The sequence below is a fragment of the Canis aureus genome, chromosome 9, assembly GCF_053574225.1.
Source record: "Canis aureus isolate CA01 chromosome 9, VMU_Caureus_v.1.0, whole genome shotgun sequence".
In the NCBI taxonomy this organism is placed as follows: Eukaryota; Metazoa; Chordata; class Mammalia; order Carnivora; family Canidae; genus Canis; species Canis aureus.
The window spans coordinates 38,122,133-38,148,541 of NC_135619.1; the positions used below are offsets into that span (position 1 = coordinate 38,122,133).

At 39.8% G+C, this 26,409-nt stretch overlaps 1 protein-coding gene and 1 pseudogene across 4 annotated transcripts in view; both read right to left on the bottom strand.

Moving 5' to 3' along the window:
• The window catches only part of CCDC175 (coiled-coil domain containing 175), a 102,407-nt gene that overhangs the window by 60,073 nt on the left and 15,925 nt on the right, over window positions 1-26,409 (bottom strand). For all 4 annotated transcript variants that reach the window (XM_077909474.1, XM_077909473.1, XM_077909477.1 and 1 more), the window contains exons 7-13: window positions 25,534-25,643; window positions 15,716-15,797; window positions 11,001-11,137; window positions 8,698-8,808; window positions 6,159-6,230; window positions 4,980-5,115; window positions 4,182-4,313 (exon numbers count right to left, since the gene is read on the bottom strand). In XM_077909474.1, coding sequence (XP_077765600.1) covers window positions 4,182-4,313; window positions 4,980-5,115; window positions 6,159-6,230; window positions 8,698-8,808; window positions 11,001-11,137; window positions 15,716-15,797; window positions 25,534-25,643 — 780 coding nt within the window. The remainder of the gene's footprint in view (window positions 1-4,181; window positions 4,314-4,979; window positions 5,116-6,158; window positions 6,231-8,697; window positions 8,809-11,000; window positions 11,138-15,715; window positions 15,798-25,533; window positions 25,644-26,409) is intronic.
• Window positions 13,037-13,663, bottom strand: LOC144320108 (PAT complex subunit Asterix pseudogene; annotated as a pseudogene).

Genomic DNA, 26,409 nt, shown 5'->3' on the forward strand with positions numbered 1-26,409 from the left:
GTATCCACAGATGTTAACCTCATGCTGAGGATGGCAGAGCTTCCCTTCCAAACTTAGATCCCTTGCCCCTGGCCTGTAATGGGAAAGAGAAATAAACACCTTTCTTCTGTAATGACCACATCAGGGGGTCTTCTCAACTAGATACTGACTCTTAAGATTTGAAGAGGCTATACTTGACCCAGTTCATTCTTTAAAAAAACTCTTTTTACTTTTTATTTTTAACCAAGTTGCATACACACAAAATCCAAATTCTTTTGGATTTTGCCAGGTACCAGCAGAGCAATGCTTGGCAGGCTTCCCCAGTAGGAAGTACCTTCACAACACAGCTGACCAGATGCTAGTGTTCTTTGACCCCACCAAAATGATAACTCAGATGTAAGAGGAAGACACTCACATGGGTGAGTGTGACCAATACTGTTTGGATGTATCTGCTAGGTCCCCAAAAGGGGCATGCCCACTTGAAAGAGACACTAAACTTAGGGAGGTTCAATGCTCTAGTTTCCTACCAGTTATCCTCCCAGTCAAGATGTAGCATGGCAATCATGGGTCATTCCCTACAAGCAATGATGCCTGGTAATACAACTTTAGTTGTCTACCTTTACCAGGCTCCAGGGGAATGAAAGTTAAGCCAAGGTCAATTTCCCAATAAAGGAGGGAGGTTGCTAACCCTTTACTACCTACATTTGCTTCTGTTCACTGGATTTTGGCATCTCTTTGACAAAGCAACTTGTCTGTGCCCTAATTAATACAGTGATATGTCAGCCTGAAATGTCCCCTCCCAAACTGCCATTAGAATCTTTAGGAATATAGAAAGACAAAAACATACATAAAAATACCATTATTTAATGGAGCGCCTAGTTAAATCAGTTGGTTAAGTGGCCAGCTCTTGGTTTTGGCTCAGGTCATGATCTCAGGGTCGTAGGACTGAGCCCCAAATCATGCTCCACACTCTGCTCAGAGTCTGTTTGTCCCCCTCTCTCCCCTGTGCCTCTCCTCCTGCTCATGTGCTCTTTCTCTTTAAAATAAATAAATAAAATCTTTAAGCAAAACAAAAAACCACCTTCATGTAAACATACCTTAATGCAGAATCAGGAGTCAATTTGTCCGCACGGCAGTGTTAAGAAACCAATTGTGTATTACCTATACTAGGATCTCTAAGAGAACAGCTTGGGGGTCTCAGAAGGTCTGTGAATAATGCATTAATTCATTACTATTGCCTCCACTGGCTTAGCTGCCACCGGTGCCCTGACAAGAACCCACATTCTGGTTTCCCACTTGGAAGGAGGGTTTGGGTACCCGGTGCTGCTGCATCTCAGGAAGCCAGACCCACAGCTTTTTCAGCTCCTCCAAACTTCCCTGATTCCTGAGCCACATGCACAGTTAGTTCAGTGGCAAAGGGCTCTGGCTTCTGTTGCAACCCCATGGAACTGGAGCCTTGGAAAAGAGGGAGACAGATGCAGGTTCCAGTCCCTGCCCATCAGGAGAACTTCCAGCTCATCCTAAGACTCCCTGTCCATCTCTCCTTCCCAGCTGCCTGCCCTGCAGCCTTCAGGCCCCAGCTCCAGACAGAAGGCTGACAGCCTCACTAGACTGTGTAACTAGCTCCCGCAACTGCGGAGGTCAAATCCTCTAACAGACCCCTTTCCCACTGGCTCTGCTACTCAGACGAAACCCTGCAAGACATAAGAATGTAGGACCCAGCAGATCCACAATGCCCCATTGTGGCAGCACTAGGTCAGAATGCTGTAGAAGCCCCGTGGCTCCTCATACAACTGAGCCAAAGGCAGAAATGGGGTTCTGATTTCCAATTTGCTCTGGGTTATTGATGATGTTTATCATGGGGAAATCTTTATAATAACAGCACACAAGCTGCCATCTGCCCATGGTTGTATGAATTAGACACAGGTGGACACAGCCCTACAGCAGGCACACAGCCTGGCAAATGGGGTGGAGTGGATGCTGGAAGACTATCTTCTTATCTTGCCTAATTGCACTGTTCAAGCTCGAGCGCAACGTTACCTAGTGTCCTCATCCTATTGCTGACTTTAAGGGGATTGTCTCCACTGGTTTACCAGTAAGTATGATGGTAAACTCTGTTAGCTCTGACTCAAGAAATGCCTGACACACGCTGGCTGCCTCCTCCCAATCACTTCCTCAGTTACCACTCTGGTTTGGGCTACACAGACCACTCGGAACATTGCTTTTGCTTCCTAATTAGTCTTCCTGCACCCACCACTGCTTTCCTAAATTTTAATCAACAGAGCAGCTAGAGAGATCCTATTTAAATGAAAATCCAATTATTTTAGCCTGTCATTCAGAACCCTCTTCCGGCTTCCCAGGCAAAGAAAAGACAAAGCACTCATGATGGCCTATAAGGTGGCAGACCTGGGAATGCCCCTCTTGGACCGCCCCTCAAGGAAGGGCTGACTCGCTGCCTTGTGCCAAGGAGTGTGGTCAGCTGCCAGCCTCCAGCGGCCGGCCCCTTCAGGGTCTCCTTGGTCATGTAGTGAAGATCATGGTCTTCAAGGGGGTGGCCCCCAACCAACTGACTGAATTTGAGGGTTACCTAAAGGCCTGATCGCTTCGCCCACCCAGTCCTTTCATAGGCAACACTCCCTAATAAACCTTGGCACTCTTCCATCCATCTCAGCATCTACTTCTAGAAAATGGGTTCCTCTCCCTCCTGTTTGCTCCAGCCATACTGCCTCCTTGCTGTTCCTGCCCCAGGCCTTCGTGGTGGGCATGCCCTCCACCTGGAGCTGCCTCCTCTGCTAGCTCCAGGCCACCTCCCCACACCCTCCAGGACTCTACCCTTTCTTCTCCAACCCTCCTCTTTACTGGCACACAGACTGCATTGCACACGCTCGCCCTATCCCTGCTCCCTGCTTTGTCTTTCTCTGTAGCATTTGTCACCACTGAATATACCAATTGTCCTGCTTGTTTTGCTTGTTTCTTTTCAATCTCCCCACAGCAGGATGAGAGCACCAGAAGGGCAGAGTTTTGCTGTCTTTTTTTGTGTATATTTTTCAGTATCTTGAATGTTAGGTGCCCAGACAGACAGCAACTGACTGAGAAACGCTTCCCACCCTGACTCTTCTCCCTTCTGCTTCTCATTTGTCTGAATCTGGGCAAAGCTTTTTTCCCCTTGTTTGTTCTCTGAGCTGTGTGGGTTTCTGTTTCACCTCTTCTTATTTCTGGCCATTGCCTTTGGACACCTCTTCTCTAAGTTCCTAGGCTTCTATGTTGCTTCCTTGGCATGTCTACAAAATTACTTTTTTTTTTTTTTAAATTTACAGAGGAACATTTCATCACAGATTTCATGTGTTCCAGCACCATCTTTCTGACTGTTCTTCGGTTGTTGGAAAGTTCTGTTCCCCCTTTCACTTATTTTTCTCATAGTATTTTTGTGTGGAGGACACAGCTGCTCCTTTTGTGTTATTTGTATTAGGAAAGAACTGGCTCCTCTAGGACCAGGTACCTGAGGACAGTTTCTGCAGGATTCCATGGTGGCTGTGCAGAGAGGCATGGGCTGAGCCCAGGGCAAGATCTCAACTCCGAAATGTGAGGACTCCCTGCTGCCTTATCACATGGGACAGTTGTCCTCAAATAAGGCCCCTCTGTCTCCAAGTAACACCCCTTTACCTTTCAAGGTAACTCCATCACCTTGAAAAGCTGTGCTTTCTGTTGTGTTCTCAGAGACTCACCTCCTCAGGGCCCCCTGGGTCCTTTCGGTGCCTTTTCTCTCTACCTTCCCCAGCACCCATGCTCTATTCTATGCCAGGCCAGCTCCTAGCAGCTCCCAATTCAGTAAGATGCCTTCTCTTTCATGAGGATTTCTGAGTTTAGTCTCACTTGCCTTCCTTGCCCTTTGCTGCTTCCTCCAGCCACTCCTGGGCCAGCTCGGAATGGCTCTCTGAAACGCTCCACCTGCCCCCACAGACTTTGCCAACATTTCTACGTAACTCAGAGCATCTGATTTTCTTTTCTTACTGAATTTTTTTTTCTTTTCTTGCTCTTTTTTTTTTTTCAGGAAAAAAACAAAACAAAACAAGAGTCATAATGAAATTGTAGCCTTGTTCACACTGGAAGATTTTATATTTAACTGTTTAGAATAGCATGAACTATCCTCTACCCCCAATATAGCCATCTAAAATTATTCTTAGATGCAAAATAAAACTTACCTCATACTTGTTCAACTCTTCAATTAACTTTTTTTCTTTGACAATAAATTCCTCCTCCTCTTGTTTTAATTCACGTGTAACCCTTTCAATCTCTGCCAAAAATTCAGTGATTTCTTTTTCTCTTAAACCAGTCTGATTAGAAAAAAAACAAACAAAACAAAATCAAACCTGAAGATCTGTCCTTTTCCTTGAGCAGCCAGCCTTACATTTTCCAAGAGCCAAGAGTTAATATCTCTTTGCATGAGACTCGGCTCCAATGTTAGGTTCTATTATTTCATAGAGGGAATTTCTTTCTTTTTTTCCCCCCCTCCTGCAAAGCTTAATTTATTCACCAAACAATATCTTTATTTTTTTTCATCTTCCACTCCCCTAAATAATATTGTTAATCTACATGAGGAAATAAGGAATGGCAGTGGTGGGGGCCCAAGGGTGGGCAGTGGGCCAATACTGGAATTAAATAAATGATGTTTGGTCTCTCTCTCTCTCTTTTTTTTAAGAGAATGTTTCCTTAAAAGTTAACATCAAATAAGTTTCTAGTTGTGTGTTTCAAAAGCATCTTCTAGAGAGAAGTGCTACTTTGTTTGCCAAATCCCTACAGTTATTACACAAAAAATAGATACATTTCTTAAGAAAGTTAAATAATTCACTCTAAACATCAGTCACCAGAAAGGAAAATCTCTTTTAATAAGATAAGCTATAATTAAATATTGAAAGAGAATCACTGATATGCAGTAATAATTTTAAGTCCATGCTAATAGGGAGTAATAATATACTATTAAGTCCCTGGAGCTCCTTTACCTCTTGTAATAATTCAGTGTGTCTGAGTTCCACAATCTGTATTTTCTCTACAATTTCTCCTATCTCAGAGATTAGCTCATTTTTCCAACGTGCATGCTTTTTTCGCAAACAAGCTACTTTCCATTGAGTTATAATACTAGAAGTTAGAACACAAAGAATCATCATTAAATTGACATAACGATTTGCTGAAAAGATGAAGCAATTCAAAGCAAACAAATATTACTATGATTATACAAATCTGTTTGTGCTATTGGTGATGCGGACCATGCATATCAGCTGAAAAAATAAGCCAAAGTGTTAACTGTGTCCATGCTGTCCGTCTTCACCAGCTGCTTCGCAGTCGTGGGGGTGTCTGTATGTCCAATAGGACAGTGGACAAACCACATGTGGCAGCTCACCTCTTTTAGGTAAACAATAGAAATGGAGAAGGTTCAGGGGCAGAAGGCCAAGAGAAGAGACCCAGGTGGAAATTGTAGTGAAATTACCTAAATTACCCAGAGTGCTAATAAGGGATTTCAACCCTCTGGGTTCTCAAATTTTTCTTTCCACTGCAATATAAAAAAGCTACATTGGAGGAGGGTAAAAATGTGCAATTGGAGTCTTATACATGAGATTAATGACAACAATAAAATACAGCTAAGTTTTTGCAAATACTTCCTAGGTACCAGGGAGTCATCTCAATACTTTATGGAGATCATCTCATTTACCACTCATGGTGACCTCACCGGGTGGATGCTACCATCATTGGCCACTTTACAGGAATGGGAGCAGAGAGGTTGTTAAATAATGTAGCCTCTGTCACAGAGCTAGGAAGAGACGGAGAGACCAGAGAGCCCGTCTTCAGAGCCTGTTCGCTATCCACGTTCCTCTGTCACCACACGCCACCTCCCATACTGGACCACACAGAAGCCTGGTGAGCAAGGGGCACTGCACAAATCTTGGCCATTTCACTCTGGTGAGTTTGATCAAATGAAATGGAAAACTTTGGTTCTGTTCAATGCCCCAAAATCAAACTAACAAACACATCTAGATCTGAGGCAATTGACCTAATTTAATTTAGGAAACAAATTTCCTTGGACTCTAGCAAGCAACAAGTACTCTGGTTTCCTCCTTACTTTGGAGCACTGTTCATTAAGATAAACATATACTACTCATAACATAAATGATTTTTTTCTTTACCATCTCTGATTTTCTCTTTCCAGGTTATCATTCAGGATTTTTATTTGTTTCCGATACACTGCCTTTGTTGCTCTAAAAACAAGAAAATATACATTGGGTTTTGCATCTGTGGAAGCCAGAATATATAAAAGACTTTATGTATTACTCTTGTGCACAGTAAGACTACCATCTAATTGGGAGACAAACCAAGCCTAGTGAAACAACTAAAGGTAGTGCTAGACTCAGAGAAAGACAATTATGGTCTTGTACAAGTGCAAACTGATTTTGCAAGTACTGCAGTGGATACCTAAGGGAAAGGAAGCACGGATTCTGGAGAGGCAGCTGAGAAGGGGTTATTGGAGGTTAATGTTTAACAGAGGGAGGAACATGAATTGCCAGAATATGGAAAGGGCATTTGCAAAGACACAGAAAAGGAGAAGCAAATCAAGACTCTTATGGCCAATAAAGACTTGGTGTGGACAGTGAACACAAAGGAAAGGAATAACAGTTATACGGGGCTGGTGAGGAACTTTGGATTCTAGATTGAGTCCTGATTTGATGCAATGTATAATTGCAAAAGCCAGTATCAATTTTTGTACTAGGGGTAGGTAGTAATTAAGGATGGGAGATTTCCTTGTGAATCTAAGATGGATAGAAACATGAAGAGTCTAACACAGGTATTAAAAGCCTTGATTATTTTTATTCCCTTTTTCCTATTAAGTGCTTCAGGTGCAGAAAAGTAAAATGTGACTTCACGTCTTTTGAAAAATAGAAATATTCGTAACTGAAACAGAATAGGTAAGGCTGTGAAACTAGAAACATAACTGTGTTCATGGTTTTTCCTCTGCTTGAATCATAGTGTGGGCTCTTGATTTCTTACCTCCATAAATCTATTACCCTCCCCTGGAACTGTAAGAATCTTCACAATTTGCCCCCAACCTCATTGATTTTATTTATATATTTAGTGTAATCCACAAAGGAGTTGAACTAATCTAAAATAATGCAACAATAATATAAAAGTCCTAAATGGAAACCAATATTGGGTCACAGATTTGGCTCTGAGCTTCCTGGTGACCAGAGCAATGATGACACAATAGTTGGTTATGGAAATCTGCATTATTCTTGTGGAATATAAGACCCCTATTCAAACCAATTCTATTTTCCTGCTCTTTTACAGGGAAGAGTTCATAATTTCCCTTCTGAAACCAACATGATAAATAGATGTTTAAATATGTTATTTCACAGTGCAAAGGACATGCAACCCACACATCCTGCTATGTTCTAGATTTCTTTTGGTACAGGTCAAATTTCAACACCACCTATATTAGTTCTATAAGCTAGTTACCCCACTGCCCTATATTCAAATAATAGAATATATTCAAATTATAAAAACGAAAACTATGCAAAACCCATTTGATCCAGTAATCCAACTTTTAGGACCTTATTATATAGAAATAGTTGTATAGTTAGACAGAGATATATATGTTAAAAGATGTGAACTTTTAAAAGTGCTTATAGTTTAGAAAACTCAAAAACAGGGATGCCTGGGTGGCTCAGTGGTTGAGCGTCTCCCTTCAGCTCAGGGCATGATCCCGAAGTCCTGGGATCAAGTCTTGCATCAGGCTCCCTGCAGGGAGCCTAACCCCTCCCTCTGCCTATGTCTGCCTCTCTGTGTGTGTCTCTCATGAATAAATCAGTAAAATCTTTAAATAAAAAAACCCTCAAAAACAAAAGTCCATATGTAGGGCACTGGTTAAATAAAACATAGCATAATAGAGAAATATTATACAGTTCAAGAAAGAATGAGGAAGGAGGTCGGATATATAGGAATTTTGTCTTCTTCTGAAATAGTTTTAAAATCAACAGATAAGTATAAAAATTAATACAAGGAATTCCCATGAATACCTTTCACCAACTTCTCCAAATGTTATCATTTACCATATTTGTTTTATCATTTTCCCAGATGTCTTTTCCAGCTTTTTATTAAGATATCATTGAAATATAATATTGTGTAAGTTACCCGAATATAAGTGGAAAAATACCAGTTATAGAAAAGTACAATCCCATTTTTGGATGTACAAGCACACTGCTATATGAAAAGCATGCTTAGCAGAGTGTTAACAGTGAGATCTCAGGGAGGGGAAAGATGGAGATTAGGGTAACTTTTACTCTTCTAAGTTACACATTTCTATATTTGAATTTTAAAATCAGGTGCAAGCATTACGTTTTTAATCAGAAAAATTAAAATTAAAAATCAAGGTGATTTAGAGTGGCCAAAATGAACACCGTAGGGGTATGATAATGTTTGGGCACATTCTTGTTAGTAGAATCCTACTGGGTCCACTTCTCATGTCCAGCAGCTTGTGTGGAACTCAGGACCTGCCTCTCCTTTCAACAGTAGATTCAATGATAATGACTCCCCTAGACTGTAAAAGAGAGACTGCGAATTGAAAGCCTCCTTTCCTATAGGATATCAGACATTGTCAGATCTATTGTTACCATATATTAAAAAATAAATGCAGAGAAGCTGAAGATGAAGTTTCAAAGACAGTAAACATACTGAAGAAGATCATGGAGCGTGACAAGTCCTTCTTCCATATTTTTGACGTCTACTTTTCTTTGTGACAGGAAGTTTTCTTTCTGAGTAATAAATGTCAGTTGTTTCTGATTTCTACCATGAAAAGAAACAAAGTTATCATATGTTGAAGGGTAAAATCATCATTTTTCACTCCTCAACAAGAAAGGATATATAATTGCAAATAAGAATGTAGAAAAGGTTGGAAAGTTCAACTCAAACTATTTACCAAACAAATTAGTAAAAATAGAAACAAAATCTTTTTGTTGGTGGTGGCTCAATATAAACTTACGAAAATCTCCACACCATGGAAAGAGCATTAATTTTAATAGCAACCATAAAACCACAAGAAGAGATCTATAGCACTCCATCCCTCAGAGTGTGTGTGGGGGGTGTCTCTTTTCATGCATTTATCAATTCAACGTGTTCTTTTGTGAAAAGTGAAGGAGTCCATCAGACCAACTTTTAAATACTGGCTTACCTCTTTCTAACAGTGTGACCTCAAAAAGAAACTCTGCCTGGGGATGAGCCTCAGTTTCTCCATTCATAAAATAGGGATCACAATGCCTATATGTCACCAGGTATAAGGATTAAATGAGATGTAAAGTGCTTAAGCAGTGTGTGTCATGGCACCCATGAGGCATTTTATAAAAAGTGGTTATATTTTGTCTCCAGTTTGCAGAGAGAATAATGACAAGTGTACAGTTTTGTTCGAGGTCACATTTTCCAGACATTGATAGAAACATTCCTATAACAGAAAGTGCTTTATATAAACATCTTCTTCAAAATTGCTATGGACTGAATTGTGTCATCCACAAATTTATAATGTTGAAGCCCTAATAGCCAGTGTGATGGTATTTGAGGAGGGGGCTTTTGCCAAGTTATCAGGTCGCTTGTTTAGATGAGGTCATGACAGGGAGGCCCCTCATAAGAAGACACACAGAGAGCTTGTTCTCTCCCTCTCTCTACCATGAAAAAAAATGCAAGAAGGCAGCCATGTGCAAACCAGGAGAAGGGGCTCTTACCAGAATCTGACCATACAGGCACCCTAATCTCAAACACCCAGCTTCTGGAACTGAGAAATCAATCTCTATTGTTTAAACCACTGATTCTATGGTGTTTAGTTATGGCAGCCCAAGCTGATGACAAAAATCATTAATGATAGTAAATGGTTTAGTGTTACACTGATTTGTCATCAGCACATTTTATGATTAAAACTGGTCACTTAATATTGATCTGAGGAAAATTTCTGTCTAAATAACTACTAACAACAGATTCTCAGTAGACTGTGCAATTGCATGAGATACTATGATCACAGCAACTCTCTGCAGCTCAAATGCTGCACTGACTGTAAACTCATTTTCACAACAGTGAGTCTGGACACTGTAATTACACTTCCCTTTGGTCTAACTTTATGTGTAGGAATGAATCATTTCTATAATTCATGCTTCCAAGATGTTATTCTGTGCTCATTAACAAAATATTGGTGAATGCCCACTGCCTGCTAAGCAATGTACGAGGGAATATAGCATGGAATAAGGCAAAACAATGGTTCATAGTTGAGAGGGACAGAGAGATTTGTGCCCCGCTGATTACAGTGCAGTGTCTGATGGAACAGAATGGCATCAGAGGGGATGTTTCAGAAGGATCATTCTGGTGGAAGGGAGAGGAACAAATGAAGGGTGGTAAGCAGAAAGTGGGAAGAACTTTTGAGGGACAAGCCAGAGCAAGGAAGCTGAAAGAGGTGACAAGAATGGAGTTGGAGAGGAAAATGGGATATATCTGAGAAATATCTGGGAGGTGGAATTGACAAACATTGACAAGCCTTGGCTTTTGCATAGAGTCTGATGAGTAGTAGAAGATAGGAATTTCCTTGAATGATTTTCCAGTCTCTGGGCTAGGGGATTGTGTCAATAACCAAAGCGTTGTCTGAGATGGGGAATAGAGGTGCAGAGCCAGTTTCTGATGAAGGTGGATCTCACAGTTTCCCTAGACAGTTAATGGGGTAGAAGCAGGATTATTTTTTTTCAAGAATCTGATTTATGAGTAAATATAATGCACATGGTATTTATGGATTTGATCTGATCCATAGGAGGAAAGCATTACCCAGTATATATAGAGGCAGAATAGGAGTATGTCTATTTATTTGAGGGAAATAATACTTCACTGTTGTCAACATATTTGAAAACTAGGATATGCTTAAGCATAGAGTCGCCATTTGATGCCAGGGAAAGCACCCCATAGCTACGACATGTCGATTCATGTACAGATCATGGATAGAAACATACTCCACGTAAATTTTCTGTTTCTGCATAAAAAGTTTATCCTCCTCACTTAAGACAATCTTATATTGTCTGGTAAGAGTATGCAGTTTCCCCTGTAGATCTTTGTTCTCCAAACGATTTTTGTGTAGTTTTTCAGCCATCTAGAAAAAAACAAAGTAGAGGACTTGCTTCACATTTCCTTGGATGGGAATCAGTCATGTGGGCAACTCTAGAGCACTGGGTATATTACCTAGTACAGTATGACTATACCATAAATATTAAGGGATTTAATTCTATATCAAATATGCAATTTGCCTTTTGGGACCTCTTCTATAAATTATGGCAAAAGTGTAGAAAGGTAGTAAACACGGATGCAGAAACCACAGAGTAAAAATTCATATTGAAATAAGAATTGGGGGGGAGCACATGGGTGGCTCAGTTAAGCATCTACCCTCAGCTCAGGTCATGATCCTGGGGTTCTGGAATCGAGCCCCACATGGGGCTCCCACTCCCCATCCTCCCTCCCCCCATACTTGTGCTCTCTCTTGCTATGTCTCTATCTCTCACTCTCTCAAATAAATAAATAACATCTTAAAAAAAAGAAATAAGAATTGATATCAATAAATAAACTGAGATCATTCTGCAGGATCTGTTATGCCCTACCCTAGGGAAAAGAAAATATAACACCAACAGGAGCTCTGGCTCAAAACTATGGCTGCCTCCCATTAAATATTTCTATTCAAGGACAAAAATAGTACTCATTAGTGAACTTTGTACTTAAGATATCTCTATTGAATTGCTTCAAATGAGATTAGGTTTAGTACGAGTGATGGGCTGAATAATCAAAATAACACACTGGCTGAGGATTGCTAAAATATCTGGATAAAGAAAAATAACTTAGAAGTGATGGATAGCTAAGAAAATAATGAAGAATTCTTAAAGAAATTGAGAATCCATAGTAGTAAATCTAGCACTGAAAACTCCTTTCACTCTGAGGACATTTACTGATATGGAAGAAGCCATTTGGAAACAAGATTTTAGTTCTCTTACCTGATAAGAGGGACAGAAATCAATACTTAAAGCTCATCCAGGTATTGAGTCTGATAAACGTTCCAACACTTTCGTCTAGGATCCCAAAAAGCTTCATACTCTGGAGAAGTGTAAGTTGGAAGCTAACAAGCCATGGTCCAGGCTGATTTCTATCACCAGGGAACCTAAAGGTGCATGAAGGTGGTGGTTTGGGATGGGTAACACCTCAGCCAACTGATGGAAGTGAATGAAAGTCTGTTCCTGAGGAAGATCTGATTGATCATCCTCAGCTTCAAATTGCTTCTATAAACATTTTTTAAAATACATGTCTGGTGTACAGTTTTCTACCAGGAACAGAAGGAAATAAGACAACATGAACAAAAATTGACAGAAACAACAGACTGCAGAAACAAACCTATTAAAACAACCAAGAGTGAATGGAATTAGATACTGAACTATATAAATACTGTGCTTACTATAATCGAAGAAATATTAGACATACTTGATAATTACAGTGAGGAACTAAAAAGAGTGAAGAATGACAAAGCAAATTTGAAAATTACCAATTAAAAAACTCAATAACCAAAATTTAAGAGCTGAAACAAGACCATTCTGCCCAGAATACAGCAGGGAGAGACAAAAGGTAGAAAACACAGGAGAGAGGGTAAAATACATAGAGGAAATGTATATTGCTGCAAATAACAGACACATATAATCGGGAATTTCAGAAGAAGAGGAAAAAGAGTGAAATATGTGAATAGATAATCACTAAGAATTTTGTACAACTTATAAAAGTAAGAAATTCATGAATTTAAGACGCCCAGTGAATCCCATCCAGAAGAAATAAAAAAGAAAACATGGACATATCATAGTGAAACAGAACAACTAATTAAAGGGAACAAAGAAGACCTAAGGAAATGAGGTACACCATGTTCATGGATTGGAAGCCTCGATATTGTAAGAATCTGACATTTTCCCCATACTTTTTTTTTTTCAGAATGCAAAATTTTATTATTAACTGGTTTCAACAACAAAAAAGATGAGTAGATACAAGTAGAAACATAGATAGCATCTCCCCCAGCAGCAGGCAGGGTGGGGAAGGCAGGCAGGAGGGGTAGGCCTAAGGTATTCCCCTCTGCCCAGCAGAAGTAGAATCCCAGGGAAAGGGTCAGGTTCCCTCCATCCAGCTGCAAGCCGGGAGACTACCTCATTCAGGGGAGCCCAGGACAACAGCTGAGGGTGGAGGCTGAGCAGCCAGGGGCCAGGCCTGGGGGAAGGTGTAGAGAGAAGTCCTAGGCTGACATCACCAGGGGGGTGTCATGGGCTGAGGGTTCTGCAGATATGACATGACCACAGCAGAGATGGACAGCATGAAGGTACTCATCATTGGTTAAGTGTCCTCAGAACTCAGGGAGTTGGCAAAGCTTATGAAGGAGCAGTAGATGGCCACCCACGCACACCACTTCAGCTTGAGCATGAGGCCACACATGCTGAAGATCATGCCGAGCAGGTTCATGTAGTCCGGCGTTGGGTCGTCCAAGGCTGGGATACACTCGCTCGGTGGGGGCTTGTACCTGAGCACTTTGTTCGGCCTTCGCTGGTCCAACATATTGTTAGTGGACATGGCATGTCGGAGCTCCCCATACTTTTCTATAGATATAATGCAACCCCAATAAAAAATGCAAACAGGTTCTTTGGCACGACTGACAGACTGATAGAAATTCAAAGGGCCAAGAATAGTAGAAGCAATCTTGAAGAATAAAGTTGGGTTTATACTACTAACTACAAAGGCTATTGTTAAAGCTGCTAATTAAGTCTGGTTTTAACGTGAGGAGAGATGAGTCCAAAGGAACATAATAGAGAGTCCACAGATCTACACACATATTTATGATGTATTTATGGTCTACACTTGATTTATGACAAACATGCCATTACAATATAGTAACAGGTAAAGACAATCTTTTCATTAAGTGGTGATACTTAACTGGACAACCTTATGGAAAAATATGAATCTTCACCACCATCTCTCAGTGTACAGACACACACACACACATACACACAAATATGCACACACAGATTCCAGATGGCTTGTAGTCCTAAATTTGAAAGGTCAAACAATAAAACATCTAGAAGATTGTGAAAGAAGAGTGTCTTCATGACATAGAACATAAAAACCAAAAAGGAAAAGATCGATAAACTGGATTCATTACAACTAATAAATTACATCCATCAAAAGATAGATATGTACATAAAGATTACACATTTACAGTGTATGTACTGTTCTGTAAATGTGTAATATTTATAATAAAAAGATTATCTTAATAAAAAGATAAAAATAAAGTTACAATAGAATTTCATGTCGTCACTGAACTTGCCTCTTACACTTCATGAGAATTAAGATTGGCTGCCACCAAGAGTCCAGTGGAATAATAAATGGGTCAAAGACCCAATCCTTTTGAAGCAGTCATTGATTTGTACTCACAGAATTTGGATGAAGGCTATGGATTAAGGGGAAACCCTCCTTTGCATTTGCCCCTTTGGGCAAGTAAGCCATGCCAGTGTAGGGGTCCTGGATTTTCCAGTCAGTCAAGGGGCTATAACCCATGGAGTTATCATTTGAAGCCTGCCTAAAGCCTGCCTAGCAGCTCCTACAATAGGTAATAAATGGAAAGTAAAAAGAGATCCTTTGTCTTGAGAATGAAAGACAACTTTAAAAATCAACCAGCCAGCCAAGCAACCAACCAACCCTGTCTAGTTTCTGTCTTTCAGTATCTTTACAACTGAAAGAATCAGAATAGATCTAATCTGGAGAGAAGCCATCCCTAATGCTATTAACTTATAACCAAAAATGGAAAGAATTTAATTGGCTCAAATCACTCTTCTGGGAGAGATCTGCCTTGTACTGTTTTATATTCTATTTGTCACACAATAACAATAGCATGAACTGTTACTTATTTAACTAAGACCCTTTTGTTGGACGTTAATTGTATCTCTCCTCTACTTTTTCAACTATAATAATGAATGTTTTACTGAATACCTTGTAAATAAAAGTTGGTTTACACCATAATTACATACTTATATTTCTTTCAACCTAAGATTCAAAGTGTCCAGAGAATTCTTTCAGAGGCTAAATCTGACTCAAATATTTCGCTACATCACTAAGTATAGTATGGGTTGATAGGCTTTACAGGTACCACAACAAAAAGAAGGTCCCATTATAAAAAATGATAATTCACATGAAAAACATCCATTGGTCTACATATTTCTAATGTAAAATAAGCACAACTACATGACAAGTTACCAAACAAGTGATTCATCTTCACATAGATAACATTTGCTCTTTCACATATTTTTAAAAAATATTTATTTATTTGAGATAGTGAGAGAGAGCATGGGCAAGGGGAGAGGGAGAAGCAGGCTTCCCACCGAACAGGAAGCCTGATGTGAGGCTCGATCCCAGGACCCTGGGATCATGACCTGAGCTGAAGGCAGACACTTAACTGACCGAGCCACCCAGGCACCCCAGTCTTTCACATATTTAAAATACTTTGGGAGGGGATAAAATCTTTAAATCAATTACTGTGAATGATCATGATTATTACTGAATCATGAAAAATCTACTTTGGGAACGTTTTACATTTCTCAAATATATTTAAAATATTAACTAAAAATGAATTATAATCTAAAAGTCATAATTTCCATCTTCCTACCTGTGTTATCTTTTGTAAAAGTTCACCTTTTTCAAAACCAGATGACTCTTCCAGTTTTTCTTTGGTACTTACAAAAAATTGTCTATGGTCAAAGGAAATCAGATTAATATTAGGTCATGTTTTCTAGCAAAGTCACAATTACTTATGACACCAGAAACTTCCAGTCCCCAACTTCCTATGCAACATTCTTATTGATATGTTCATTAAAATAAGCAAAATATTTTACTCTTTTGATGAATTAATACTTTATTCATTAAAAAGCAATTATTCAATGCCTATACTCCGCAGGTATTATAGGTAATAGAGATATAGTGCAGGCAAAGTCCCTACCCTCATGGAAATTTCACTCTAGTGAAGTAATCAGAATATAAGCAAGTCATAAAAAAATAATAAATTTCAGATAGTTTTAAGTGCTTTATTTTATTTTCAGATAGTGTTAAGTTCTCTAAAGAATACAAAGTAGGGGGGGAGGAGCAAGATGGCGGAGGAGTAGGGTCTCCAAATCACCTGTCTCCACCAAACTACCTAGAAAAGCTTCAAATTATCCTGAAAATCTATGAATTCGGCCTGAGATTTAAAGAGAGACCAGCTGGAATGCAACAGTGAGAAGAGTTCGCGCTTCTATCAAGGTAGGAAGACGGGGAAAAAGAAATAAAGAAACAAAGGCCTCCAAGGGGGAGGGGCCCCGCGAGGAGCCGGGCTGAGGCCGGGGCGAGTGTCCCCAGGACAGGAGAGCCCCGTCCCGGAGACGCAGGAGCTGCACCGACCTTCCCGGGCGGAAAGGGGCTCCAGGGAGGTGGAGCAGGACCCAGGAGGGCGGGGATGCCCTCGGGCTCCCGGGGACAGTAACAGCAACTGCGCGCCCAGGAGAGTGCGCCGAGCTCCCTAAGGGCTGCAGCGCGCACGGCGGGACCCGGCGGGACCCGGAGCAGCTGAAGGGGCTCGGGCGGCGGCTCCGCGGAGGGGGCTGCGCGGCCCCGGGAGCAGCTCGGAGGGGCTCGGGCGGCGGCTCCGCGGTTGGGGTTGCGCGGCCCGGGAGCGCGAATCCACCAGCGCAGGCTCCGGAGCACAGGGCGCCGGGACACAGCCCAGGATCCCGCCTCCCCCGGGACAGGCAGAGGCCGGGAGGGCCCAGGACAGCGAGGACGCTCCTGCCCCAGCTGAGCACATCAGCGGCCCCGCCCCGGAGCCTCCAGGCCCTGCAGACGGAGTTCCTGCCGGAGCTGAATCCAGGTTTCCAGAGCTGCCCCGCCACTGGGGCTGTTCCTCCTGCGGCCTCACGGGGTAAACAACCCCCCTGAGCCCTGCACCAGGCAGGGGCACAGCAGCTCCCCCAACTGCTAACACCTGAAAATCAGCACAACAGGCCCCTCCCCCAGAACACCAGCTAGACGGACAACTTCCAGGAGAAGCCAAGGGACTTAAAGTACACAGAATCAGAAGATACTCCCCGGTGGTTCTTTTTTTGTTTGTTTGTTTTTGTTTTTGTTTTTGTTTCTGTTTTGTTTTGCTTTTTGATTTGTTTCCTTCCCCCACCCCCTTTTTTTTCTCCTTTCTTTTTCTTTCTCTTTTTCTTTCTTTTTTTTTTTTTTTTCTTTTTCTTCCCCTTTTTTTTTCTCTTTCTCTTTTCTTTCCTTCTTTCTCTCCTCTCTTTTTCTCTTTTTCCCAATACAACTTGCTTTTGGCCACTCTGCACTGAGCAAAATGACTAGAAGGAAAACCTCACCTCAAAAGAAAGAATCAGAAACAGTCCTCTCTCCCACAGAGTTACAAAATCTGGATTACAATTCAATGTCAGAAAGCCAATTCAGAAGCACTATTATACAGCTACTGGTGGCTCTAGAAAAAAGTATAAAGGACTCAAGAGACTTCATGACTGCAGAATTTAGAGCTAATCAGGCAGAAATTAAAAATCAATTGAATGAGATGCAATCCAAACTAGAAGTCCTAACGACGAGGGTTAACGAGGTGGAAGAACGAGTGAGTGACCTAGAAGACAAGTTGATAGCAAAGAGGGAAACTGAGGAAAAAAGAGACAAACAATTAAAAGACCATGAAGATAGATTAAGGGAAATAAACGACAGCCTGAGGAAGAAAAACCTACGTTTAATTGGGGTTCCCGAGGGCGCCGAAAGGGACAGAGGGCCAGAATATGTATTTGAACAAATTCTAGCTGAAAACTTTCCTAATCTGGGAAGGGAAACAGGCATTCAGATCCAGGAAATAGAGAGATCCCCCCCTAAAATCAATAAAAACCGTTCAACACCTCGACATTTAATTGTGAAGCTTGCAAATTCCAAAGATAAGGAGAAGATCCTTAAAGCAGCAAGAGACAAGAAATCCCTGACTTTTATGGGGAGGAGTATTAGGGTAACAGCAGACCTCTCCACAGAGACCTGGCAGGCCAGAAAGGGCTGGCAGGATATATTCAGGGTCCTAAATGAGAAGAACATGCAACCAAGAATACTTTATCCAGCAAGGCTCTCATTCAAAATGGAAGGAGAGATAAAGAGCTTCCAAGACAGGCAGCAACTAAAAGAATATGTGACCTCCAAACCAGCTCTGCAAGAAATTTTAAGGGGGCCTCTTAAAATTCCCCTTTAAGAAGAAGTTCAGTGGAACAGTCCACAAAAACAAAGACTGAATAGATATCATGATGACACTAAACTCATATCTGTCAATAGTAACTCTGAATGTGAACGGGCTTAATGACCCCATCAAAAGGCGCAGGGTTTCAGACTGGATAAAAAAGCAGGACCCATCTATTTGCTGTCTACAAGAGACTCATTTTAGACAGAAGGACACCTACAGCCTGAAAATAAAAGGTTGGAGAACCATTTACCATTCGAATGGTCCTCAAAAGAAAGCAGGGGTAGCCATCCTTATATCAGATAAACTACAATTTACCCCAAAGACTGTACTGAGAGATGAAGAGGGACACTATATCATACTTAAAGGATCTATTCAACAAGAGGACTTAACAATCCTCAATATATATGCTCCGAATGTGGGAGCTGCCAAATATATAAATCAATTATTAACCAAAGTGAAGAAATACTTAGATAATAATACACTTATACTTGGTGACTTCAATCTAGCTCTTTCTATACTCGATAGGTCTTCTAAGCAAAACATCTCCAAAGAAACGAGAGCTTTAAATGATACACTGGACCAGATGGATTTCACAGATATCTACAGAACTTTACATCCAAACTCAACTGAATACACATTCTTCTCAAGCGCACATGGAACTTTCTCCAGAATAGACCACATATTGGGTCACAAATCGGGTCTGAACCGATACCAAAAGATTGGGATTGTCCCCTGCATATTCTCGGACCATAATGCCTTGAAATTAGAACTAAATCACAACAAGAAGTTTGGAAGGACCTCAAACACATGGAGGTTAAGGACCATCCTGCTAAAAGATAAAAGGGTCAACCAGGAAATTAAGGAAGAATTAAAAAGATTCATGGAAACTAATGAGAATGAAGATACAACCGTTCAAAATCTTTGGGATGCAGCAAAAGCAGTCCTAAGGGGGAAATACATCGCAATACAAGCATCCATTCAAAAACTGGAAAGAACTCAAATACAAAAGCTAACCTTACACATAAAGGAGCTAGAGAAAAAACAGCAAATAGATCCTACACCCAAGAGAAGAAGGGAGTTAATAAAGATTCGAGCAGAACTCAACGAAATCGAGACCAGAAGAACTGTGGAACAGATCAACAGAACCAGGAGTTGGTTCTTTGAAAGAATTAATAAGATAGATAAACCATTAGCCAGCCTTATTAAAAAGAAGAGAGAGAAGACTCAAATTAATAAAATCATGAATGAGAAAGGAGAGATCACTACCAACACCAAGGAAATACAAACGATTTTAAAAACATATTATGAACAGCTATACGCCAATAAATTAGGCAATCTAGAAGAAATGGACGCATTCCTGGAAAGCCACAAACTACCAAAACTGGAACAGGAAGAAATAGAAAACCTGAACAGGCCAATAACCAGGGAGGAAATTGAAGCAGTCATCAAAAACCTCCCAAGACACAAGAGTCCAGGGCCAGATGGCTTCCCAGGAGAATTTTATCAAACGTTTAAAGAAGAAATCATACCTATTCTCCTAAAGCTGTTTGGAAAGATAGAAAGAGATGGAGTACTTCCAAATTCGTTCTATGAAGCCAGCATCACCTTAATTCCAAAGCCAGACAAAGACCCCGCCAAAAAGGAGAATTACAGACCAATATCCCTGATGAACATGGATGCAAAAATTCTCAACAAGATACTGGCCAATAGGATCCAACAGTACATTAAGAAAATTATTCACCATGACCAAGTAGGATTTATCCCTGGGACACAAGGCTGGTTCAACACCCGTAAAACAATCAATGTGATTCATCATATCAGCAAGAGAAAAACCAAGAACCATATGATCCTCTCATTGGATGCAGAGAAAGCATTTGACAAAATACAGCATCCATTCCTGATTAAAACTCTTCAGAGTGTAGGGATAGAGGGAACATTCCTCGACATCTTAAAAGCCATCTATGAAAAGCCCACAGCAAATATCATTCTCAATGGGGAAGCACTGGGAGCCTTTCCCCTAAGATCAGGAACAAGACAGGGATGTCCACTCTCACCACTGCTATTCAACATAGTACTGGAAGTCCTAGCCTCAGCAATCAGACAACAAAAAGACATTAAAGGCATTCAAATTGGCAAAGAAGAAGTCAAACTCTCTCTCTTCGCCGATGACATGATACTCTACATAGAAAACCCAAAAGTCTCCACCCCAAGATTGCTAGAACTCATACAGCAATTCGGTAGCGTGGCAGGATACAAAATCAATGCCCAGAAGTCAGTGGCATTTCTATACACTAACAATGAGACTGAAGAAAGAGAAATTAAGGAGTCAATCCCATTTACAATTGCACCCAAAAGCATAAGATACCTAGGAATAAACCTCACCAAAGATGTAAAGGATCTATACCCTCAAAACTATAGAACACTTCTGAAAGAAATTGAGGAAGACACAAAGAGATGGAAAAATATTCCATGCTCATGGATTGGCAGAATTAATATTGTGAAAATGTCAATGTTACCCAGGGCAATATACACGTTTAATGCAATCCCTATCAAAATACCATGGACTTTCTTCAGAGAGTTAGAACAAATTATTTTAAGATTTGTGTGGAATCAGAAAAGACCCCGAATAGCCAGGGGAATTTTAAAAAAGAAAACCATATCTGGGGGCATCACAATGCCAGATTTCAGGTTGTACTACAAAGCTGTGGTCATCAAGACAGTGTGGTACTGGCACAAAAACAGACACATAGATCAGTGGAACAGAATAGAGAATCCAGAAGTGGACCCTGAACTTTATGGGCAACTAATATTCAACAAAGGAGGAAAGACTATCCATTGGAAGAAAGACAGTCTCTTCAATAAATGGTGCTGGGAAAATTGGACATCCACATGCAGAAGAATGAAACTAGACCACTCTCTTTCACCATACACAAAGATAAACTCAAAATGGATGAAAGATCTAAATGTGAGACAAGATTCCATCAAAATCCTAGAGAAGAACACAGGCAACACCCTTTTTGAACTCGGCCATAGTAACTTCTTGCAAGATACATCCACGAAGGCAAAAGAAACAAAAGCAAAAATGAACTATTGGGACTTCATCAAGATAAGAAGCTTTTGCACAGCAAAGGATACAGTCAACAAAACTCAAAGACAACCTACAGAATGGGAGAATATATTTGCAAATGACATATCAGATAAAGGGCTAGTTTCCAAGATCTATAAAGAACTTATTAAACTCAACACCAAAGAAACAAACAATCCAATCATGAAATGGGCAAAAGACATGAACAGAAATCTCACAGAGGAAGGCATAGACATGGCCAACATGCATATGAGAAAATGCTCTGCATCACTTGCCATCAGGGAAATACAAATCAAAACTACAATGAGATACCACCTCACACCAGTGAGAATGGGGAAAATTAACAAGGCAGGAAACAACAAATGTTGGAGAGGATGCGGAGAAAAGGGAACCCTCTTACACTGTTGGTGGGAATGTGAACTGGTGCAGCCACTCTGGAAAACTGTGTGGAGGTTCCTCAAACAGTTAAAAATATACCTGCCCTACGACCCAGCAATTGCACTGTTGGGGATTTACCCCAAAGATACAAATGCAATGAAACGCCGGGACACCTGCACCCCGATGTTTCTAGCAGCAATGGCCACTATAGCCAAACTGTGGAAGGAGCCTCGGTGTCCAACGAAAGATGAATGGATAAAGAAGATGTGGTTTATGTATACAATGGAATATTACTCAGCTATTAGAAATGACAAATACCCACCATTTGCTTCAACGTGGATGGAACTGGAGGGTATTATGCTGAGTGAAGTAAGTCAGTCAGAGAAGGACAAACATTATATGTTCTCATTCATTTGGGGAATATAAATAATAGTGAAAGGGAAAATAAGGGAAGGGAGAAGAAATGTGTGGGAAATATCAGAAAGGGAGACAGAACGTAAAGACTGCTAACTCTGGGAAACGAACTAGGGGTGGTAGAAGGGGAGGAGGGCGGGGGGTGGAAGTGAATGGGTGACGGGCACTGGGTATTCTGTATGTTAGTAAATTGAACACCAATAAATAAAAAAAAAAAAAAAAAAAAAAAAAGAATACAAAGTAGGGTCAAGGATAGAGAAATCCTGAAATTCAGATAGGTGGTAAGCGAAGGCCTCTTGAGATGACTTGTGAAGAACTGAATGATTGAGAAGCCAGAGAAGTAAAGATCAGAAGAAAGAACTTTCCATGTAGAAGGTACAGCCAGTGATAATATTCTCAGGCAGGAACAAGTTTTATATACTTGATGAGGAGAGGATTATGAGAAGGCTGGAGAAGTAGACAGAGTAGATCATGTAGGGTCTTCGGGACAAAGTAGAAGTTTAGGTTTTATTGTAAAGAGAACCAGGGGAAGATTTTATTTTAAGCAAAGAAGAGAGATGAACTGATTTCCATCCTGTAAAGATGACACTGGCTACTTAGCAGACAATGACAACGGTACAGGAAGACAGACTATTTAGAAAGCTATGGCAGTGGTCCAGAAGAGAGAATGTTGGCTCAAACTAATGTAGTGGTGGAGGTAATATGAAAATACTGGATTCCGGATATATTCTGAAGATAACAAGACATACTTTGGGGTTTGGCTGGAATTGGCTGGAATTGAGTTGAGTTAGGGCTAGGTTAGTTGGTTAGTTGGATTAGGGTTAGGTAGTGAGGAAATAGGAATGGTGGATGACTCCCAGGTTTTCAGCTGGAGTAACTAGGTAAATGACAAGATGGAAGACTGAGGGAAGAACTGTTTAAATGAAATGGGAAGTTAAGAGTTCTGTTTAGGACATGTTATATTTGAGATATCTAACAGATATCCTCCAAATGGAGAGAACAAATAAGCTGTAGAGTACATGCATTTACTATGCAGTACTGGATATATAAATTTGGGAGTCACTGGGGTACAGAAGGTATATAAAGCTGTAAGACTGGATGAAATAATATATGGAGGATGTGAATAGAGAAGGGCTAGGAACTCTAAAATTTAGAGTCAGAAAGAAGAATTAGGACAAATAAAGGATCCTGAGAAGGAGAAGTATAATGAGTGACATAAGAGAATATGATGTCTGGAAGGCCACGTGAATAAAGTATTTCAAGAAAGTGGAAATATGTTACATTCCATTAGGAATTCAAGAAGTTTAAGAAATAGACTAGATCATTAAAGTTTGGCAGGATGAAAGTCATTGGCAATCATGGCAATTTTGGAATCATTTCAATAAGCATCTGTAATTTTCATAGCCTTCTGCATTGCAATGGCAAGTATATGCTTTGGGTCACCAATTGGATGTTATTTATCTGTAAGATTTAGCTTCCAACCCCCTGTTTCCTATGTCCTGAAAACCAGCTGAATGGCAAAGAGAGGCCATACCCATTTAGAAAGGTAGGCAACATCTGCCTTTATTATGCAAACACATCATGTTGGACATCAATAATAATAATGAACAAGGTTTAGACTATCAGTGCCTCCTGTGGACTCATGGAACATTTGAGGTCCACATAAAGAATGTAAATCCATGGTTGAGTGACTTGTTTTTCCTCGATATTTAGACCTCAAAATATGTAACAAGCTTGCAAATTAAAAGGTTCGTGGAAGAAAGACGAAAGTTTATGGAGAAATAGGAAGATGAACATGTGCAAATTATTTTAGTTTCTTATATAATTTATTCTTAAAGAATCTTGTAAACAATTATAAAACAACACTGTGTGACTCTTCAAATCTACCAACCAAGATTTATGTGACTTTTCCCACCTCCATAGATAGAGAAAATGAACTAAAAGAGAAAATAAAAAGAGTGTAAGAATTTTCTTTAATTTGCTTGGTAAGAAAGAGGAAAAAGTATACTTTTATTAATAACAAGGCAAGGGTAAACTAAAACTTCAACCACCAAATTAATCGAGTGCAATTTTCCTCAGGGAGATTCCATATGAATGAAAACTCTTGAAGAGCTGGGATTAAAAAAAAAAAAAAAAGACGTGCCATTAAAAATAGATCAGTGAATCCTGCTTTCTTGAATATGTATTTAAAATTAGCTAACATGAAGACTGCTTTTAAATAAAACTTCATTAATGTAGCAAGGTTTTTAATCATAACTCCTAGAAATAATTTAAGAGCTAATTGGTATCTTCCTTCATGATTATTCGCTAGTGTTTCTTTAAAATATGTATGAACTAAAACTGTTGAATCACTTTCAAAGAAAAAGATTTTTTTATTCTGAGTTTTAATTGTAGTATTACTTGAGCTTTTATACTTATAAATCTGGTACTAAGCATAAAGATGGCAGGATGATGGTAGAATTGCACTGTATTGTGCAAGTGCTTTTTAGAAGATATAATTTTAATCACAATACATTTAATCCTATGTAGGAATAAGCCATATTATAACAAGATTCCACATATGAAGTTACTTGCCTTTTGGGGAATCTACTCAAGTCCAAAACTTGTCTTTTAAGCTGTCATCAGAACCTGACGGTAGGCCTGGAAGCCATATTTGTACTATAAGACCTCGTTTACTGGTCAGAGCTGGGCCAAACACATTCTGATGAGAAATCTGGGAGTTCTTCTGGGAGAAGTCTGTGGGTCAATCTCTAAAGATAGGTAGACCTGAGACAGGTAAACTCAGAGCGTTTGGAATGGCCATGTTTAGCCATGGGCTCATCAAGGATAGAACACTATATGTAGATAAAGACAAAATGAAACATGGTCCCCAAAATGAAGCAGAGACTGTGTGCTTTGGGATGGAAAGATTTCCTCAAGTTTAAGGTTCCAGTCCCATGGGTAAAAGTTTTGCCATGAAACTTCCTTGTATTTTCTCAATAAGTTCTGTAAGTCTCCCTTGACTAAGAACAACTGTCAGAACAAGGGTAGGTGAGCCCTAGGGGAGGTCCCACTATTGGCTTCCCCTGGTGGCATATGTGTTTGTAGGGAATCAGCAACTGAAGTGAGAATAATTCATTCCAAGAGTCCCTCCCTTGCCTACCATGACTGTCTCATCCTCAATTTTTTTCTCTTGATCATCTGAAAGACTGGTTAATTTCCAAACAAAGAGATGGTTTTATAAAGCTGACAATCACAACTTTTAGTAAATTAAGAGAATATTGTTTTCATCTAATATTAAATAATTTTTTTAAATGAAAAAAATAGAACATCTAGAAATGCTTCAGAAAAAATAAAGTATCAAACTTACATTTTATCCTCCAGTATCTTACAGGATTTCTTCGATTCTTTGACCTCTTGTTCCCAAAGTCTTATTGATTCTTGTAGTCGTGCTATCTCTAAATTGTGATCACTAAGAACCTATTGAAAATTCAACATAATTATGGAATTCAATGGTCACCAAATTATTCATGACAGTGTTTGATTCACTAAATATTTATGTATTACCCATTCAACTTTTACATTGGAATATCCTTTAGCTAAAATAAAATGTAATCACTAAAATTGTTTCTTCATAAAACAAACCTGTGTAGAAATGATCCTGAAATCATCAGAAAGAACCCCAAAATTTTGGGGAGAGCACAATCAAATATAGTAGCAAGAATGTGAAAACTATAAACAACTTTCAAGACATGAATTCATTTTGGCTACATTTAAAAAAAAATCTAAACACTGTATTTTCATAATCATCTTCAAAATATTCTAGGATAATAGAAGTATTATAAAATAGAAGTATTATAAAAAAGTAAAAACAAATTATCTTGAGAAATATGATAGTGTTGGAGAGAATTTTTCTTTCTTTTTTTTTTTTTTAATTTATTTATGATAGTCACAGAGAGAGAGAGAGAGGCAGAGACATAGGCAGAGGGAGAAGCAGGCTCCATGCACCAGGAGCCCGACGTGGGATTCGATCCGGGGTCTCCAGGATCGTGCCCTGGGCCAAAGGCAGGTGCTAAACCGCTGCACCACCCAGGGATCCCTGGAGAGAATTTTTCTAAATATTTAATCAGTATTTTGGAAATGCAACAGTTGGGTACTGTGATAAAATGTCAACGTGATTTAAAATAATGAAGTATAAATGGAGAAAATTCATAATGAAACATATTTTTACAATGCAGTTTTAGAA